Genomic DNA, 20,908 nt, shown 5'->3' on the forward strand with positions numbered 1-20,908 from the left:
GCTAGAGTTGGATATGGTGGCTCTTTTGTGTCACATTTAGGAGTGTGAACTTCATTCTTTGTGTAGTGGGAAACCATTGAATGTTTCAGGCGTCTCAAGCAGCATTATACAGCATGGGTAGAAGAGAGAAGTCAGTAATTACTAAGTGAATAAGTAAGTGAACTGGGCAAGAGGTAATGCTTGCCTGAATTAAAAGTATGATGAGCATGGAAAAGAGAGACTTATCACTTGAAGGAATGAGGCAAGCAATTCATTGTAGGGGTAGGGAGAGATTAGGGGCAGGGAATGGCCAAAATTGATGTTAAGATTGATTCTATATCCAGAATAGGCAAATCTATAGAGACAAGAAGTAGAAAGAAAGGGATTTGGGGGGGGNGGTTGCACAACTCTTTGAATATACTACAACCTATCTGACTGTACATTTTAAGTGGGTGAGTTGTATGCTGTGTGATATGTTTAGATTTCAATAAGCTGTTTAAGAACATTTCCATAGGGCACCTGGGTGGTTCAGTTGTTAAGCATCTGACTTGGGCTCAGGTCTGATCTCACGGTTCATGAGTTCGAGCCCCACATTGGGTGAGCCTGGGCCCTGGGTAAACACGAGCCCCACTTTGGGTCAACCCCGCTTATGTCTCTCTCTCACACCCCCTTTCTCTCTCTGCCTCTCCTGGGATTCTCTCTCTATATGTCCCTTGATCACTTGCGCCATCTCTCTCTTTCTCTCCCCCTCCAAAAAAAAAAAAAAAAAAAAAAAAAAAAAGAAAGAAAAGGAAAGAAAAACATTTCCATAGATGACTGGATGACTGACAGAATAATGATACTGTCAATAAGATGCAAATCATAAGTAGCAGATTTGGAAGGTAAAGATTAGCTTACCTTTAAACATGCTAAGTTTATAGTTCCTGCAGGATATCCCTTGAAAATGGCAAGTAGCTATTTAGAAATTTTGGTCTGGAATTTGGAAGTGGTTAGATTTAGAGATAAATTTTAGAGCCTTAGCATTTTCTCCATGGGGATGTATAGTATAGTTCTGTGGTTAGAGCATGGCAGAACACTGTAAATGCTGGATTCATCACTAATTGGCTGTGACTTCATGCAGTTTACTAAACCAACCTAGGCCTTTATTTCCTCTGCTTTAAAATTGAGATAATAGGGGTTCCTGGGTGGCTCAGTTGGTTGAGCAGCCAACTCCTGATTTCAGCTCAGGTCATGATCCCAGGGTCGTGGGATCCAGCCGCACACTGGGCCCCATGCTGAATGTAGAGCCTGCTTAAGAGTCTCTCTTTCTCTTCCTCTACCCTTCTCCCCTACTCATGCATGCTTTCTAAAATTAAAAAAAAACAAATACAAAAAACAATTGGGGCACCTGGGTGGCTCAGACAGTTAAGCATCCAATTTCAGCTCAGGTCATGATCTCACAGTTTGTGGGTTTGAGCCCTGCATCAGGCTTTGGGCTGACAGCTCAGAGGCTGGAGCCCGCTTCAGATTCTGTGTCTCCCTTTCTCTCTGCCCCTCCCCTGCTCATGTTCTGCCTCTCTTTCTCTCTCAAAAATAAATAAACATTAAAAAATTAAATTAAAAAATAAATGGGTATGATAAAACTTCATAGATTTATTTATTTTCCCTTGCAAAGATTTTGTTGTTGTTCTTTTGGGGTTGGTTTGTTTTAGGGTTAATTACATATAATAACCTGTATGGTTTTTTAATTTTTTTTTAAGTTTTTAATATATTTTTGAGAGAGAGAGCGAGAGACAGTGTGAGCAGGAGAGGGTCAGAGAGAGGGAGTTACAGAATCTGAAGACAGGCTCCAGGCTCTGAGCTAGCTGTCAGCACAGAGCCCAACGCGGGGCTTGAACCCACTAACCAGGAGATCATGACCTGAGGCGAAGTCGGACGCTTAACTGACTGAGCCACCCAGGCGCCCCTATAATAATCTATATGAAGCTCCTAGCATGTTGGCTGACACATAAAAGTGTTCAGTAAATGTTAGGTGTTATTGTTATATAATTGAAGCTATGTGAGTACATGAAGTTAGAGTATAAAGAGTAACAGAAGAAGGCCAAGGTCATGGTATGATAAATGTCAGCTGAAAATATCTTTAGGGAGGAGGAAGGAGCAGGATGATTATAAAAACTATGCATGGACTTTCAGATTTGAAAACATGCTTTTTCTTAATATCTAGGTCATATAGAAGAGTATAAAGTAAAATAAAGAAGTTTCTCCTCCTCATCATCCCATTCTTCAGAGGGAAAAAGGCAAATTTTTCTATCCTCTTGAAATTTACATTTAGTAGGACTTTTTTTTTAATGTTTTATTTATTTCTAGGAGAGAGAGAGAGAGAGAGAATGTGAGCAGGGGAGGGTCAGAGAGAGAGGGAGTGACAGACTCTGAAACAGGCTCCAGGCTCTGAGCTGGCAGTCAGCACAGAGCCTGACGCGGGGCTCGAACCCATGAACCGCGAGATCATGACCTAAGCGAAAGTCGGACGCTTAACCGACTAAGCCACCCAGGCGCCCCTAGTAGGACATTTTAATAAATAGATGTCAGGTAGTGATAAGTACAGTAAAGCTAAAATAAAGCAGGTAAAGGGATAATGACAGGAAAGTTATTTTAAATATTATAGTAAGTGAAGACTCTAGGGAGGTGATGTTTTAGTGAAGGTAAACTCTGGTAGGATTTCAGTTTCTGAAAATGGCAAGGTAGGTAATTTAGACCAACCCTCCCATTGAAAACAAATGTTAGATTAAATATTAAGACATAAAAGATTCTAAGAGCTAGTGAATAGGGAGGAATTTCTGGGCAATTGTAGGAGAAACAGGAATTACAGAAAGCCTGAGCCCAGCATTGGGGACTGCTTTTGCTGTGAGGTTATTTGCAAATTATACCAAGCAGCTGAGAGGCTAAGTTGCACTGCTAAATCAATGTAGGTCAAGAAGGCCAAAGAGTTTAAGGCCTGCTGAACCGGGGTGGGGTGGGGGGTGTACTGTTAAAAACACCTCTTGTTTTGGGCAGGGATAACTAAAAGGTTACATTTTAAGGAGTAAGATGAACCTGAAATAAACCATCCTTCACATGAACTGCACATATTTTTTTGGGTCATCTGGGGAGGCTAGAAAATCTTAAACTTTAAAATTGGATTAAGAATTAGAATTAAAAAAAATTCTAAAGGAAGATGACTACATCTGTGCTTCAAATTATTTAACAAATACTTTCTCAAAATGTCCAGGTCGTGTGCACATTTCTCTCTTCTTCCCTCCCACCCTCGCATCCTCCCTCCCTCCCTCCCTCCTTCCCTCTTTCTCTCTTTCTCTTTCCTTTTTTTTTTTTANACACACGAGTGGACAAGGCAACATGAATAAGAACTAGCAAAAACAAAACAACAGGAATACCCACTGGGACTTCAGATATTGGTAATATCAGATATTGGTTTTTAAAATAAAGAATTTTGCTTATTATATTTATGAAATTGAAAGCCAAGCTTAAAATTTTGTCAGGGAATTGAAACAATAAAATGTGACATAATTTTTAAAACAATCACATAGAAATTGTAGAGCCCAAAAATACAATAACCAATATTAAAATTAAATAGGCAGGTTTAACAGCAGAGTAGATGGCATAAGTGAATTTGTAAAGTAAAAGATAAGGATAGCAAAAACTAGTAAAATAAAGCAAAGAAAGACAAAAGGATAGAAAATACAGAAGGGAGGTTAACAGTGAGAGGAAACAGACCATTTAATGTACATTTAATTCATGTCCCAAAGGAGAAGGGAAAATATGGAGCAAAAACAGTCTTTGAAGAATCAATGGCTGAAACAACTAAAACAGTTTCAGAGCTCAACAATCAAACAAGATAAACAAAAAGATATGCATACCTTTAGAAAATCAAAAACAAGGAGAAAAATCAGTTAAGGAAGATGGATTTTCTTCAAAAGAGAAACAAATTGACAGCTGACTTCCCTATACCAACATGAGGTAGTAGTATAACAGTGTTAATGTCCTGAAATTTAAAAATTACCAACCTAGAATTCCATACCCAGTAAAAATATTTCTCAAGATAAAAGATAATGTTGGGGCACCTGGGTGGTTCCATTGGTTAACGTCTGACTCTTCGTTTCAGCTCATGTCATGATCTTACAATTCATGAGTTCAAGCCCAGCGCTGGGCTTTGTGCTGACAGTGCAGAGCCTGCTTGGATTCTCTTTCTCTTTCTTTCTCTGCCCCTCCCCATGTGCACACGTGTGCTTTACTAAAATAAATAAACTTAAAAGATAACCTACCCATAGATATTAAGGTCCTAATTCATATCATATAGTAAGAAGAACTAATTCAACTGACTTTAGAACATAGTGTTTTGACATACATTCTTGGTGGGATATACTCTAAGGGTGAAATGAACTGAAAAGAACTCTTGAAATTCACTTACTGGTCTTGATTCTTGGTAATAACATTGATATTATTATATTGAAATTCTTGCATGCATACTTATTATAAAACAAGTAATTATGTTAAATTGTTAGGAACCAAAATTTTTAGCATAATATAGCAGATGTAGGAGTATAAATTAAAAGAATATTTTTATTTTGAAATAAATTTTTTGAAAGTAATATTTTTTAAAAAAATGCATTTATTTATTTTGAGAGAGAGAGAGAGAGCATGAGCAGGGGAGAGGCAAAGGGAGAGAGAGAGAGAGAGAGAGAGAGAGAGAGAATCCCAGGCAGGCTCCATGCTGTCAGTGCAGAGGCCAGCTCAGGGATTGAACTCATGAAACGTGAGATCATGACCTGAGCCAAAACCAAGAGTCGGATGCATAACCAGCTGAGTCACCCAGGTGCCCCTGAAAATAACCTGAAAGTGGAATTGAAAATACCAGTGTGTACCTCCAACTTTTCTGACTTTTGAAATTACATATTTCTTAGCTCTATCTGCTAAAAACAAACAAACAAACAAACAAACAAACAAACTGAGGAGCAATGAGCACTCCTAGTATCCAGAATGTGATCTCTAAATGTCATCACTCACTAAAAAGGAGGAATGGCTGATTCCAGGCCTAAAGTAGAAATGTGCAAGATGAGCACGGGTATCTTGTTGATCCAGAAAGCAAAGAAGCTATCAAAGGCCATGACATTATGTCAGAGGTTTTCAGAAATTCCACTTGCAGCCATGAACAAATAACAGGGACTGGATCCAGCCTCCTATCTTTAACAATTTAAAAAATGGATAAATTATATTAAACAATAGATAGTACAGGACAGTGATTCTAGAGAGAGGAGAAACAAATAAACCCTGTACTACCGAGACAAGTTCACCGGGAGAGTATACCCAATTAATGTCTGACTTTGGCCCAGGTCATGATCCTGTGCTTCATGGGTTCACACCCCACATCGAACTTTGTGCTGACAGCTCAGAGCCTGGAGCCTGTCAGATTCTGTGTCTCCCTCTCTCTCTGCCCCTCCCCTGCTTGCACTCTATCTCTCTGCCTTCCAAAATAAATAAACATTTAAAAAAATTTTAAACCTTAAAGATAATTGACTTTATGGGCGCCTGGGTGGCCCAGTCTGTTAAGTGCCCAACTCTTGATATCAGCTCAAGTCATGATCTCATGGTTTGTGACATGGAGCCCCATGCCCCATGATATCAGCACAGAGCCTACTTGGGGTTCTCTTCCGCTCTCTGCTCCTTCCCTGTTTGCATATGCATGTACACATACTCTGTCTCAAAATAAATAATTAAAAAATTTTTAAATAATTGACTTAAAAATTTTTTTCATGTTTTATTTATTTCTGAGAGAGAGAGAGCAGGGAAGGTTCAGAGAGAAAGGAAGATACAGAATCTGAAGCAGGCCCCAGGCTCTGAGCTGTCAGCACAGAGCCCAACGCGGAGCTCAAACCCACAAACCACGAGATCATGACCTGAGCCGAAGTTGGACGCTTAACCGACTGAGCCACCGAGGTGCCCCAATAATTGACTTTTGAAAGGAAAAAGTGCCATCAGCATATAAGATTTTATAACATACCTGAAAGTAAAATGTGTGACAGTAGCACAAAGGCCAAGAGAGGAGAAATGGAAGTATATTATTGCAGATTCTTATACTATATGTATGTGAACTGTTATCACTTAAAAGGTAGACTGTGATAAATTAAAGTTGTATACTATAAAGCTTAAAGCAATCCCTAAGTTGCGACAACACAGAATTATAACTAAAAAATCAAAAAAAGGGTGGTGCTTGGGTGGCTCAGTTAAGTGTCTGACTTCAGCTCAGGTCATGGTCTCACGGTTTGTGGGTTCCAGCCCTGTGCCAGGCTCTGTGCTGACAGCTCAGAGCCTGGAGCCTGCTTCAGATTCTGTGACTTCCTCTCCCTCTGCCCCCCTCCCACTCACACTCTGTCTCTCCTTCAAAACTAAACATTAAAAAATTTTTAAGTGATAAAATGGACTAATAAAAAAGCACCACATCCAAAATAGAATCCAAAAATAGAAAAGAGGAAAAAGGAAAAGAAAAAACCAGAGGAACAAGGAAACAACATAAGGAACAAGTGCTGAACACATAACAAGGTCGTAAAACCCAACCATGGCAGTATTTATATTAAATGTAAATAGTTTAAACAACCTGATCAAAAGTTACAAAGTTTGACTCTTTAGACACACCACTCACTGAGTTTAGCACCTCAAACCTACCCTGGGTCTAAACAGTGAATGTGTGGGGCGCCTGGGTGGCTTAGTCGGTTAAGCGTCTGACTTTCGCTTAGGTCATGATCTCGCAGTTCGTGGGTTCGGGCCCCACGTCGGGCTCTGTGCTGACTGCCAGCTCAGAGCCTGGAGCCTGTTTCAGTCTGTGACTCCCTCTCTCTCTGACCCTCCCCTGCTCACGCTGTCTCTCTCTCTCTCTCTCTCTCTCCTAGAAATAAAAAAAAAACAAAACATTAAACAGTGAATGTGTTGGCCTTAGCTCCTCTTTTAATGTCTTCTTGTATTTGGGATAGAGACTTCATTTATGGGCACTGCCTCACTTTGTTCTGTTGTGACTTTTCATAATACCCCAGTGCCTACTGGTGAGGATTTTAATATTCATACTTAATGCCTCGTGTTTACTCTATTAAAAAGAGGATGAAAACAAAAAAGATAAAGGAAAATATATTTCTGGTTTCTTTAGCCTTGGTGCAGGGAACAAAAAGGGTTAAGTATTCTTAACTGGATAATTTTGCCCTCAGAGGACATTTGGGAATGTCTAGAGACATTTAACTCTCATGACTCAGGGGGAGGGTGCCACTGGCATTTAGTGGGTAGAGGCCAGAGATACTGCTAAACATCCTACAGTGCACAGGACAGCCCCTAAACGAAGAATTATCTGGCCCAAAGTGCCTATAGTGCTAAGGTGGATAAACCCTAGGTTAAAAGGAGAGTGAGAAGGGGAGTGAAATCTAGAGAAGGAAACTGTATCAGGGGCCTGCCCTGCTTTGTCTTGGTTAGAGAAGGTAAGGAGTTTCCTTCTTAGTCTGAATATACTCAAGTACTTACTGAAAGATAAATATTTGTAGCATGTATCACATTGTATTACAGTTTACTGTTTTTTATATGTATCTCCAGTACTATAAAATATGATAACTTTAAGGTAAGTATTAAATCTTAATATTCAAATTAAATATTCATCTTTGTATCTGTTGAATTTAGTACAGTGTTTAGCCTGTAGTACTACTCAAACCTATGACAGACTAAGATGAATAAATAAACTAATTGTCTAATACTATACCTGTAGCACACATTTATTAAATCCAGAATAAATTTCTAGGGATTCTAGTAGATCTGTGTGTGGTGCCTCACACCTATATTCAATGTGGAAAGGCTTCATATATACAGCTAGCACCATAGTTTATTTCTGAGAGTGTGAACCAGGTCAGTGTTATGTTTGTTTCATGCAAAGGAATACATAGTCATTAAAAAAACCCTAAAATTTGGCAGTTTTCCTTAGCAACTATACATATTTCTATATGGACCTTCAGGCCTGCCTCTGATATTGCCAAGTCAGGAGCAGCCAACTACTACTGTCTTCGGAGATACCTCTTTCTTCATTGACTGGAAGAAATACCACTTGTGTATGGTGCCCAATTTGGACCTCAGTTTGGATAGAGGTATATCTCCCTCTCTTTGTGCAGGAATAAAGAAACCTGAAGAATATTAGATAAATGCAAGGAAATATAAGTAACAGGTGTACATAAAAAATAGGACCCAGTGATCTGATGGCTTAGGTTGGGTGGTGCTGTTGGCAGTCTGGCTAAGTTTGAGAATCCATGTGAAGTGCAGCAAACAGGTCAAGAGGCAAAGCCCCATTATAGCCTAACTGTTTTGGTATTACACGTTAATGCTGGTTTTTCTTTCCCTTCCTTTACTGTCTCCTCTCTTCCTGGTCCTCTTGAGGTAGTCACTGAACCTTCATCTTCTAAGGACTTGTGCAGTGGGTTTCTCTTGTACCTTAATCTGTCAACTCTGGGATTTTAGAAAGGTTAGTAAAGGATCAGTAACCTCTTTGAACTATTGTGGAAGAGAAATGTTTCCTAATGAAATGAGAAAATGCACATAAAATTACTTAGAAAAGATTACCATATAAATGCAAAGCAGGAGTACAAACCATATATAATCAACCTAGAAAGCTGGCTGTAGAGTTCATGTAGAGCCTGACTGCATTAGCTTTGGGTGACTCACACAGAGAGTTGGGCACTTAATAACGACCAAAAAGTAAAACTGGGAAGTAGGAATATGCAACTATGAGGTGCTATCTAGGAGTTTTACAATGTTGAGCTTGGCTGTTGGTAGCTAGAATCCTTTGAAATTTAGAAGGTAGTCTGGTCACCTGGATCCTGAGGAAGGTAACCAGTGGGGAAGAGGTATTCTAGAGCTAGAATGGTATGAGAAGATGAGCCTTCTGAAATAGAGAGTATTTCTGGGGAATGTTAGAATCTTCTCTAGCAAGTAAGCTTCAGAGTAAGGATTTTTTCTTGAGTAGGTAGTTGTTCCAGAGGGTGGGATGAAAGGAGTGTGTCGTTGGACAGGGTCTCTGGAGGTGAATGGCTTTGTGAAGAAAGAATACTTGGTCTTTTTTTTTTTTTTTTTAATGTTTTATTTATTTCTAGGAGAGAGAGAGACAGCATGAGCAGGGGAGGGTCAGAGAGAGAGGGAGTGACAGACTCTGAAACAGGCTCCAGGCTCTGAGCTGGCAGTCAGCACAGAGCCCGACACGGGGCTCGAACCCACGAACCGCGAGATCATGACCTGAGCGAAAGTCGGATGCTTAACCGACTAAGCCACCCGGGCACCCCAAGAATACTTGGTCTTAACCCGGGATGTCATGCCTTTATAATTTTTGAATCTTTAGGGCTCTCCATATCTCCTTTTCTCTTTCATTTTTATTTTCATGCTTTATTAATTTCCTTTTTTTTTTTTTTTTGGCCAATTCTTGATGCCTGAACTTGCTTAATTAACTTTGGAAATAAGTAATGTAGAAAATGTCCTCTCATCTCCCTCCCTCATTACTCTGAAGGACAGAACCAGGATCCGCATGAAGGTATTTCTCTGGATGGGTCTGGATGGAATTTAGGACTATCGTAATTGTGTTTAAAGGATCCAGGTGCTAGAAAGTGACAGGATCAGATTACTTGGGAATACAGATATAATATAGTGATGTGGTTAAGAACACAGATTTTGGAGTCAGTCTAAAACAGACCCACCACTTGCTGCCTTAATGGTGGGCCATGTATTTAACCTGTTTGTACTTCTTATTTGTAAAATGGCTTAAGAATAGGTCCTATGTCTTAGTGTTGCTGTGAAGTCTAAATGTTTAGATAATTCATGTGAAGAATTTAACACAACACATGGTGTGTAGTAAGCACTTAATACAAATTAACTGTTATCATTACTCAGATTTGACTCTGACCTCTGCCTCTTACTAGTGATACCTACCTTAGAAAGTTGTACAAGGAATGAATAAATGTATTAATGTTCCCCAGTAAATTCTACAGCGTGCTAGTTGGTTTGCATTTTGTACATCATTGTTATCTTGATGTCCCTTCTATGAGTCACTATATTTGCTTCCATCATGTGGATAGAGAAACAGGTTCAGGAGGAAAAGGGAGTGTGTGACTTTAGATCTGTCTTAGATCCTTCTTTGTTTGAGGGATAGGTTCTTTATTCACTTAGCATTCTGAGGGCTTTACTTATATTAGAATACTGTATAATATCTTGTCCTCTAGATTTGGTGCTTCCAGATGTGAGTTATCAGGTGGAATCCAGTGAGGGGAATCAGTCTCAGAATATGGACTCCCAGGGACAAACTCTGCTGCTTTTTCTCTTTGTGGATTTCCACAGCGGATTTCCAGTCCAGCGAACAGAACTCTGGAGTAGGTATAGGGGCTGCCAGTATGGGTGTGCTTAAATGTTAAGAGAGTAAAGAAAGAGAGATTTTATCTGAATTACATATATAATTACATATATTTCTGTAGAATAACTAATTGTAATAAAAAAACGTTAAATAGGTTAAACAAATTATATGCTGTATGGAAAAGATATGTATCTTAAAATAAAATATTACTTAAATGATGACATTCCCAGAATGTCCAGGAATCAGCAGATACTTCCTATAATGCTCTCTGAAAGAGTCTATTACCTTAGATGAGTGGTTCTCAACCTTAGCTCCATAATGTATTACCTGGAGAGCCTCTTAAAAATGCCCAAACTTCACCCCCAGGGATTATGATTTCCTTGGACTGAGACAGGGATCTGATACCAGCATGTTTTTGAAGCTCAGGGCCTGAGAACTGTCCACCACATTATTGCTTTTCCAGGTGGAATCAAGAAATGTTACTGGCCTTGCTTGGCCTTGACACAGTATCTCAACTACGACATAAGGTGTAGGGGAATGTATTGATATGAATGGCTTTATGTCATTGCCACATAGACCTGGAAAGGGAGAAATTGTCCTTGTTGAGGCATACAAGGGTGAGCCTTTAGTGTCTATCTAACAAATTGGTGATAACCTGTTATCAGAAAGTTTCTGTCTGTTTGGTGGTCCATGAAACATGCATCAGAATCACCTGCGGTATTTGAAAATGTGTTTCTTCCTGAGCCAAGAATCAACTCATTGTTTTCTTATAATATAAAAATATGGAATGGCTCAAGAATCTTCATTCTTAACAATATTCTTAGGTAATTTTTAAATATCGTAAAGTTTGAAAAACACTGAGGATGAGCAGGAGTTAGCTTATGTGTTTTAATCCAATAAACCCTGAGGGATAAATTTACGTGTTTCTCAATGCCCTCCTAAACTTTGAGGGAAGTAGTAAGAAGTGGAGCTTATAAATGTCTGGGGAAAAGTTCATAAGCCTCCCTTTTGGTACTCCCAATATGTTTCTGTATTTTTTCTATGTGAGCCAGTGTTTTTTCTTGGGACTCTACTCTGAAGCCATTCCAGTGCTTGTTTGGTGTGGCCCTGCTCCCACTGAGTCATGAAAGAAATGACACAACTTACATCCCCAGATCAGAAGACCTCATGTTGACTGGTGCCAACTATTTTTTGAATAAACTATTGGCAGTCGTGGGATTCTTCCTGCTGCCTGTCTTTCATGCCTCTCCTATCTTTCCCCACTATCTATATATTGTTGAGGAGAGAAGTACTAGTGTCCTCCTGGGCTCTGGCTTACAACTCTTTATTTCAGGAGCTGTTTTTGTCGGATAACCCCACGGTTCTGTTTATTAAGGCCCTGGGATGGGAGCATAGAAGAGACCCAAACTAAGGGGGCTTCCAGCAGTGAGGACAAAGTGGGGTTGCATAGGGTTGTTACCTGGTCCACACCATATGGACAGAGGCTAATAAGAGAAGCAGCTTAGTATAGGGGAAAGGACTTCAAAGTAGAAGCAAGAGAGCTGGTGGGTTTTATTGTGTATGTGTTTTTGTTTGTTTATTTTTTGAGAGAGAGAGAGTGAGCAGGGGAGGGGCAGAGAGGGAGAGAGAGAATCTCAAGCAGGCTCTGTGCTGTCAGTGCAGAGCCCAGTGTGGGGCTCGAACTCACAAACTGTGAGATCATGACCTGAGCCAAAATCAAGAGTCGGATGCTTAATCAATTGAGCCACCCAGGTACCCCTAGAGAGCTGGTTATAACTTTACTTCTACCACCAAATGGCACTCAGTGGCTTTTCAGAAGCAAGTCACATAAATCATCTGATCCTCTGTTTTCATATATTTAACATGAGATGGGTAGACTAGGTGCTAACAAAGGCCCTTCCAAGTCTCAAGACCCTCTGAAGACTTAAGATCTACTGTCATCTCGCAGGATTTTTTTTGTTACTGTTTTTTCAGTTTTGTGTGTGTGTGTGTGTGTGTGAGAGAGAGAGAGAGAGAGAGAGAGAGAGAGTGACAGGGGAGGGGCAGAGAGAGGGGGACAGAGGATCAGAAGCAGGCTGACAGCAGGGAGCCCAATGTGGGGCTCAAACTCCCCCAAGCCCCACAAGATCATGACCTGAGCTGAAGTCAGACACTCAACTGACTGAGCCACCCAGGTGCCCCCACCCTTTTTCATTTGAGATCTGATAGAGAGAGTACCATATTCAGTCTTCTCTAGGATGAGATAAAGTCTGAAACCATGTTCTGAATCCCATTGAACATACCTGAAGAACTTAGTTTCCTCAAAGCCATTGTTTCCTATCATTCTTGTAGTATTGTGATAATTTATACATCTCTGCTTATCTTGACTCTCAAGGCCTCCAACATCTCAGGTAGTGACACTCAATATTGGATTAAATAGAAACTCATCATTGCATTAGTAAACATAGTAAGTCTCTTTTTAAATTTCATTACATATCTGGTAGTTTAGGACTAGCCTTTGAAAAAAGATGTACTGTGAAGGTAGGTATATACAGATATAGGATAGAGATATAGTAATTTTATTTTCTTTCTCCCTTATTCTTATATCCTTGAAAGCTTTCTATATAGCTACTTTTAGGAAACAGATTGTGCAGAACTACAGTCTGTTTCCATGTGTCTTAAAAAAATCACTTAACTTGGCTTCTGCCCACCTTGTCATGGTAACTTTTCTATGATTAACTCATTATTTTGCTACAACGTTAAAGGCATCTGGTGGTATCAGCAGTTTTAGGAGAACAAACTTGTAGCTTTTTAATTAAATGTCTGCTTTCAAAGGGGTCTAACTGATTTCTTGAGGCTATTATTAGCGCCAAACTATAGAAAACAGTAATCCATATGATATCATCATAGCAATAGCAATATTTTCCCTTTGAAATATTGCAGTGTACATTTTAGAACACTTCATATATATTATCCCAGTTTATCTGCACAACATGCCTGTGAAAGCAGGTGGTATAAACCCAATTTTAGTTTTGAAGTGAGAAGAGTCAAATGACTTGGTCACAACTAGTTAGTGGTAGAATTCACTCTAGAATTTATGTTTTCCTAACTCCAATTTTGGACCCCTTTTGAGCAGACCACATAGTACATTTCTTTCTGGGAAAGCATCCTTGTGCCTTGTGGTAGAAAATGTACCTTCTGGTTTGCATTTTTAATGCAGCCCTGTGAAAAACCAGCCAGCCGTAGGCTGCTTCACCATAGTGCCTTTGAATAGACTTTTCAGGGTAGAGTAGAAAAACACTGAAAAGGAAAGGTTTCCTCAGGTGTGAAGGGGATTTGTCTTCCTGTATCTGTTGCCTCTGAGTCACCAATGCGAGCCTTTTGTTGGATGACATATTTTGCCCGTCACTCTCTGCCTGTTAGCTGTTCTGCTGTGCAGTGGTGCCTATGGTTACTTTGCCAGAAATAACCCCCTTTTAAAAAGACCTTCTATCAGCAGTCTCCGAGTCACCCTTGTGTTAACTTCTTCTGTACTACAGCGTATCTGAGAGGATTGAGACCCTCACAATAACAGTGGCTCACCACGCCAGTGATGTTCAACCAGGAGTGAAGTAGGGTAGATACACTTTCCAGGAGGCTTTTCCTCTTCCTCTTCCTCCTGTTCTTTCAGAGTCACAGGTATCATTGTCTATAGTAATGTGGTACATATTTCTGTTTCTGGTATGAATCAGACAGGATCCCTCACTTGTTTTCTTCAAAAATAAGGTCAACCTCCACATTAGTTTTTGAAGCTTTCTTTCATTTGTAAGTGGAACTAGGTGGGTTTGTAAGTTGCTGGGGTTTTGTTTTTGTTTTTTGGCTAAAAAAGTAATTATTTGTGGATAGGCAGAAGGACCTCTTCTTCTAAGAGCCTCTTTCTCACACCTAACCCTGACTCATAGCACATGAACAAGCAGTCTTAAAGGGGCCATTTTCACTTTCCTTAGGAGCCCACACTTTGCTCACTGTTCATCTCAGTGCCATCCTCACGGAGAGCCACAGTGTGGTGCAAGATTCCATCCAGGTCACCGTGGACCAGGCCTTGGAACAGTATCACCAGGCTGCCAAGGTAATAAGAAATTCATAACTCTTTTTTGCCTAATTTTTCTAAGAAAAAGAACTAGAGGGGCACCTGGGTGGCTCAGTCAGTTGAGCTTCCAACTTTGGCTTAGGTCATGGTCTCGCAGTTGATGAGTTTGAGACCCCATCAGGCTCACTGCTTTCAGTGCAGAGCCCTCTTTGGATCCTCTCTCTCTCTCTTGCTCTTACTCTACCCCTCCCCTGCTGCGTGCCCTCTCTCTTTCTCAAAAATAAACAAACATTAAAAAAAAAGAAATCTTTAAAAAAATTTTTTAACATTTATTTATTTTTGAGAGAGACACAGAACATGAGCAGGGGAGGGGCAGAGAGAGAGAGGGAGACACAGAATCTGAAGCAGGATATGTCATTGTAATCAGCTTGCATAGTGTTACCTACCAGTAGGTGAATTTGAGTAAATAGGGACAAAATAATAGGGGAAAATGACTGATAATGCACCTGTTCCTTATCTATCTTCCCTTCCCACACATACTTTTGGAGCTACTGCTTCACTAAATCTTACATTCTCTCTTCATTTCCTAATGCTTCATAATATCACTTTCTCTTCTTATCTGACTTTCTGATTTTCTCCATCCTGTGTACTTGTGGTAACACATTTCTTACTTCATAGAGCCCCCTTTTCAGGGGAAAAAAAACAACCACACAAAGAGAGTAAAGTTTAAGCCTTTTTGTTTTCAAAGACTATGTGCATCTCTTTTATTGCCTAGTGTCTTATGGGTTGGTTATGTTTTCTGAATGTGTCTGTGTCGGTAATCATCTCTGTAAAAGGGGAGTACATTGTTTCAGTCCCTCAATGTCCTTTATTTGACATGATCTCAGTAGGTATTGATGGTAGGAGAATTGTTGAAATCTTGCTCTTACAGAAATCTTCAATTCCTTGGTGATTCTCTGAATCAGCAGCTTGGGATTATTATAAACTGCCATCTCTCCTTACTTTTTATGTTCCTTAGGATCATCAGAAATTCCAGGCCTCACTCTCAGTGGCAGTGAATTCCATCATGAGTATCGTGACTGGAAGCACCAGCAGTAGCTTCCGAAAGATCTGCTTCCAGGCTCTTCGAGTTAGTAGATTGGGGCTGCTTAAAAGTGCCAGGTTTTTAACAACATTCTACCAGCTATCTTAGTAATATACATAGAGCTTTTGTAAACATTTCATTTTAGCCTCTTGTGATCCTACATAGTATCAGGCCTGTGGTAAGTGTTTTAAAAAAACATTTGTTGAATGGGTATTGTGTGTACTGTTTTATAAATGAGAAAATAGGTTATTTAAAATTTTCACTTTAGGTCACATAGCTAGTTACAGTTAGAACTAAGACTGGATCAGTGATTCCAAGTTCCTTATTGAAGAATTTTTGTTGCTTCATGGTGATAGAAAACATTGGAAATAACTGAGTAGCCTTAAGTATTAACACATATTTGGCAGTATGGAATAATGTAACAGTTGAAATCAGAGGCCCAAGTTCAATTCTAGGCTCATTTACTTACTGGCTCTGTGGACTTAGGCCTGTACTTAACTTCTGTGAGCTTCATCTTTAAATTGGAAAAAAGAATAGTACCTCACAGGGTTATTATGAGGATGAGGGCTAAGTGAATATACTTAGCATATGGTAGGTTCTGGATAAATGTTAGTTTCTTTCCTTCCTTTTAGAATTGTGTGCTGACCAATTGGTATTATCGTAGGGTGACACATTCATTCTGTGTCTATTGTTATTTTTTGTACTTTTTTCTTGAAAAAATAGTATAATATATTCAAATTTTAAAATAATAACATAATATTTATCACTATAAGTAAAAGTTTTGCATATTATCTCATATAAGCTGTATTGTGTAGTTATAACCAACGTATTCTATATTTGTATGTAATTTGACATTTCCTCATTTCAACTGTCTTAAGATTTGTGTCAGTTACCCAATTCCACTACATTGGTTTTATCTAATTTAATAAACCATTCTGCTAATAATAGACTTTTAGGTTGCTTGTATTCTTTTTGCCAATATAAATAGTATTTCAGTTAATACCTCTATGTGATATCTTGCTTCTTTTGAATTATTTCTTAGAATAAATTTCTGTAAGTGGAGTTACTAGGTCTAAGAGTATAACATCTTTATAATCTAGTGCAACCTACAGCTTCAACTTTATGGGTGATGTGTATAGCACAGGGTAATGAGAAGAACACTACGTTGACAATCCTAGTCAGCCCTAACTTTTGTACTGACTAGCTGTGAGATCTTAGGTGGGTCACTTCTCCTTTTTAGATATCAGTGTTCTTCTCTATAAAATTAGTGTGTTGTAGTAGGTGGTTGCTCTTGTCCCCTTTAACTCTGATATCCTACAATTCTGTACTAAAAAATAGAGGTTATTACCCATTCCTTATGGATGCTAACTATTATCTTGTTTCTTTTTTCTCTAAAAGACTTATCTGAGGAAAAGTTCTTATTTCAGCCTTATTTGAATAGAGCAGAACCTATGTTCTCTTGGAACTTGTTTTAGAGGAGAGCAATTTCTATAACTCCTTTATGAACAGATGGATCTCTGGTATGTGTATCTCCTATAGAGCTGGGAGGCCTTGTTTGAAAGATCTTGCTTAGGTAACAGAAATTGGAAGACATAGGAGCCACAACTACCTGTCTCATGCCAAGTATCACAGACCTTCTTTGTACTTCTGTGTTCATTGGAATTAAGGAAACTCCTAACACAAACATGGTTTGCCTTCCAGTTTGTCTCCTCCTCTTCCCATGTCCTGTAGGTACCTTCCCTTTGGTTGCCAGTACTGGAATTCAGCATGTTCTATCTCTGGCCCATTTTAGGCAGCTGACACTCAAGAGTTTGGGACTAAACTGCATACATCATTTCATGAGATCATCCAGCACCGATTTCTTCCCCACTGCTCACGTGAGGTGAAGCAGGTAAGTATAAAGTAATAATCAGTCCTTGGGTTGAAATCTTCCATATTGATAAATGGGACCCTGAATACAGGGTGGATATGTGCAAGTACTTTACATTTTTTATTTTTTTAATGTCTATTTATTTTTGAGAGAGAGAGCACAAGCAGGGGAGGGGCAGAGAGAGAGGGAGACATAGAATCCGAAGCAGGTCCAAGCCCCGAGCTGTCAGCACAGAGCCTGATGTGGGGCTCAAACTCATGAACCGTGAGATCATGACCTGAGCCGAAGTCAGATACTTAACTTACTGAGTCACCCAGGTACCCCTAAATTTTTTTAATGTTTGTTTATTTTTGAGAGACAGAGATGGAGTGCAAATGGGGTGGGCAGAGAGAAAGGGAGACATAGACTCTGAAGCAGGCTCCCAGCTCTGAGCTGTCAGCACAGAGCCCAGTGTGGGGCTCAGACACACAAACCACAAGATCATGACCTGAGCTGAATGAAGTCAGACACACTTAACCGACTGAGACACCCAGGCACCCGCCCCAGGTACAAGCACTTTAGATTGCACATTCTGAGGTTAGCCTTTCAGCAAAGAAGTCTGTGGTTTAGGAAAACTAATAGAACATAGTATTACACAGAGGTCAAGAGCATGGTTAGATGTTGCTCAGATTCTATTCTGCCACTAACTAGTTGTGTCATATTGTGGAAGTTATTTAATCTTTCTAAGCCTTAGTTTCTTTATCAGTAAAATAGGAATGATGCATACTTAAAATGATTGTTGTGAGGTTTGAATAAAATAATGTACGTAAAGTGCTGAGCACATAGCTACTCTTAAATGATGGTATGATGGAGCATTTATGTTTAGTTTTGCCTAATCAAAACCATACTTTTATCTATTCACCTTTCTGGATGCTGGAGGTAAAGAATTGCATTAGTTAGTGTCTCTACCCTCAAGGAGGTCAGAAGGCTGCATCTTGGTTTGTGACAGACTCCTCTAATGAGTGAAAAGAAATCAAACCTAGGAAATTTTATATATCTCCAGATTCTGGGTAATTTCTAGTGATGTTCCAACTAAAGCACACTTTTCTGGCTCTCTTGGCTCCAGTCAGTAGGATTGACTTCTGGAGCTAAAGTATAATATGAGTAAATGAAGGAGATTAGGGGTGATATTATATAGTGGCTTCTGGCCAAGATGGAGTAATAGGAACCAGATTTATTCTTCTGTGTGAAATAACAGAAATCCACACACAACATATAAAACAATGTTTCTCAAGACACTGGGCATCAATGAATAGGATAGTCATTCCTGAGAGATGGAAAACAAATGATATGAGCCCTGTGATTACCCTAGCATACTGCCTAGAGAAAGTACAGAGGCCATTGGACAGGGAGAAGAAATCCAGGCAAAGCCTAGTGGTCTCCCTGAGCTGAACAGATGAAGCTGGCATCCCAGGATGCCAAGACAGCTAAAGTATTCAGGGCAGAGTACCAGAAAAGAGAGTTGCAGAGAGAGAGAATTCTGGGAATCGGCAGGGTTCCCTCTCTAGTATTCAGAATAGTACCAATCAGCTCTTTCTTGTGAAGAAACTATCCAGGTAAAGAACCACGCAGATGGATAAGAGGGAACAATATGCAGAGCTTACACAGGGCTAGGAATAGTGCATATTTCCATCAACCAGAGAGAAAAGCTTTATAATTTATGGAGTATCCGGTAGAATACTAAGAAGAGTCTTGCCTTGGGAATGGAGAAAAATTAAAACTTTGCCTAATAAACATTCCTCTGGTCCTGCCTAACAAAGCTTAAAAGCAGAATCAAGACCTTAAGGGATTAAGTTGTTTCCAAGTAATTCAATAGCATTACGGAACAAAGGTCAAGAATATTTACAGGAGTATTAAAAATATCCAGCACCCACCAAGGTAATATTCACAGTGAGTTGCATCCAAACAGAATTAACAGGCATGCCAAGAAGCAGGAATATACAACCCACAATGAAGAGAAAACTCAGTCAAATAATCAATCAATCATTTAATCAAAACTGATCCAGAACTGACACAGAAAATAAAATTAGTAGACAAAGACATTAAAAGAGTTATTTTCATAACTGTATTCCATATATTCAGGAAGCTAGAGGAAAGACTGAACATACTAAGCAGAGACGTGGAAGGTATAAAAAGACCAAAAATGAGCTGTAAAGATGAAAACTATGATGTCTCTGAGGTGAAAATTACACTGGATAGTATGAATAGAACATTAGACACTTAAAAGCTCATAGCAATAGAAACTATCTGAAATGAAATACAGATGTAAAATATTAATGATAATAATAATGATAATAATAGAGCATCGAGAACCTGTGAGGGGCAACTTAAAGTAGCCTAATATATGTGTAATTGAGGCATCTAAAGAAAAAACGGAGGCAGAAAATATATCTGAAGGAATAATGGCTGAAAATTTTCCAAATTTGATGATGGATTCTGTAAACCCAACAGATCTAAGAGTCTTAAGAAACCCCACGCCCGTGGAACATAAAGAAAACTACACCAAGACACATCAGAATTAAATTGGTTAAAGCCAGTGGTAAAGAGAAAATCTTAAAAGCAAACAAGGGTGGGGAAAGCTTATTTGCAAGGAAACAAAGATAAGAATTACAGGAAATTTCTCATCAGAAAAAGTGTAAGCTAGAAGAAAATGGAGCAACGTCTTTATAGTACTGAAGAAAAAAACCTTCAACATAGCATTCTTTACCTAACAAAGACACCTTTTTTCCCCAAATTTATTTATTTATTTATTTTTGAGAGAGCAAATGAGAGAGAGCATATGTGCACACATGCATGAGCAAGGGAGGGGCAGAAAGAGAGGGAGAGAGGGGTGCCTGGGTGGCTTAGTCTGTTAAGCGTCCGACTTTCGCTTAGGTCATGATCTCGCGGTTCGTGGGTTCGAGCCCCGCGTTGGGCTCTGTGCTGACTGCCAGCTCAGAGCCTGGAGCCTGCTTCAGAGTCTGTCTCTCTCTCTCTCTCTGACCCTCCCCTGCTCACGCTGTCTCTCTCTCTCCTAGAAATAAATAAAACATATAAAAAAAAAAAAGAGAGAGAGAGAAGGAGAGAAAGAATCCCAAGCAGGCTCGAACTCACTAACTGTGAGATCATGACCTAAGCCAAAATTGAGAGTTAGACACTTAACCGATTGAGCTACCCAGGTGCCCCCAACAAAAATATCTTTTTAAAAAAGCTGAAAAAGGACTCTTTATGACATAGAAGAATTGAAAGAATTCATTATCAGCAGTTGAGAACTGTAAAAGAAATCCTTCAAGCAGAGAAAAAGTGATACCAGCTGGAAACCTAAATCTACACAAAGGAACAGAGTACTGAAAAAGGTAACTACATGGAAAAATATAAAGACTGTTTTCTTCCTACTTAAAAAACTTTTTTTAATGTTTTATTTATTTCTGAGAGAGAGAGAGACAGCATGAGCAGGGGAGGGTCAGAGGGAGAGGGAGACACAGAATTGGAAACAGGCTCCAGGCTCTGAGCTGGCTG

General features: G+C 39.4%; 1 protein-coding gene across 1 annotated transcript in view; it reads left to right on the forward strand.

Annotated features, from left to right (window-relative positions):
- Nucleotides 1–20,908, forward strand: part of TOP6BL (TOP6B like initiator of meiotic double strand breaks) — a 48,374-nt gene that overhangs the window by 11,730 nt on the left and 15,736 nt on the right. Inside the window, exons 6-11 of the mRNA XM_077771406.1 lie at nt 7,975–8,126; nt 9,533–9,556; nt 10,242–10,388; nt 14,335–14,456; nt 15,436–15,546; nt 17,294–17,392. Coding sequence (XP_077627532.1) covers nt 7,975–8,126; nt 9,533–9,556; nt 10,242–10,388; nt 14,335–14,456; nt 15,436–15,546; nt 17,294–17,392 — 655 coding nt within the window. The remainder of the gene's footprint in view (nt 1–7,974; nt 8,127–9,532; nt 9,557–10,241; nt 10,389–14,334; nt 14,457–15,435; nt 15,547–17,293; nt 17,393–20,908) is intronic.

This window comes from Crocuta crocuta, unplaced genomic scaffold (genome assembly GCF_008692635.1).
Source record: "Crocuta crocuta isolate KB4526 unplaced genomic scaffold, BGI_CrCroc_1.0 scaffold647, whole genome shotgun sequence".
Lineage (NCBI taxonomy): Eukaryota > Metazoa > Chordata > Mammalia > Carnivora > Hyaenidae > Crocuta > Crocuta crocuta.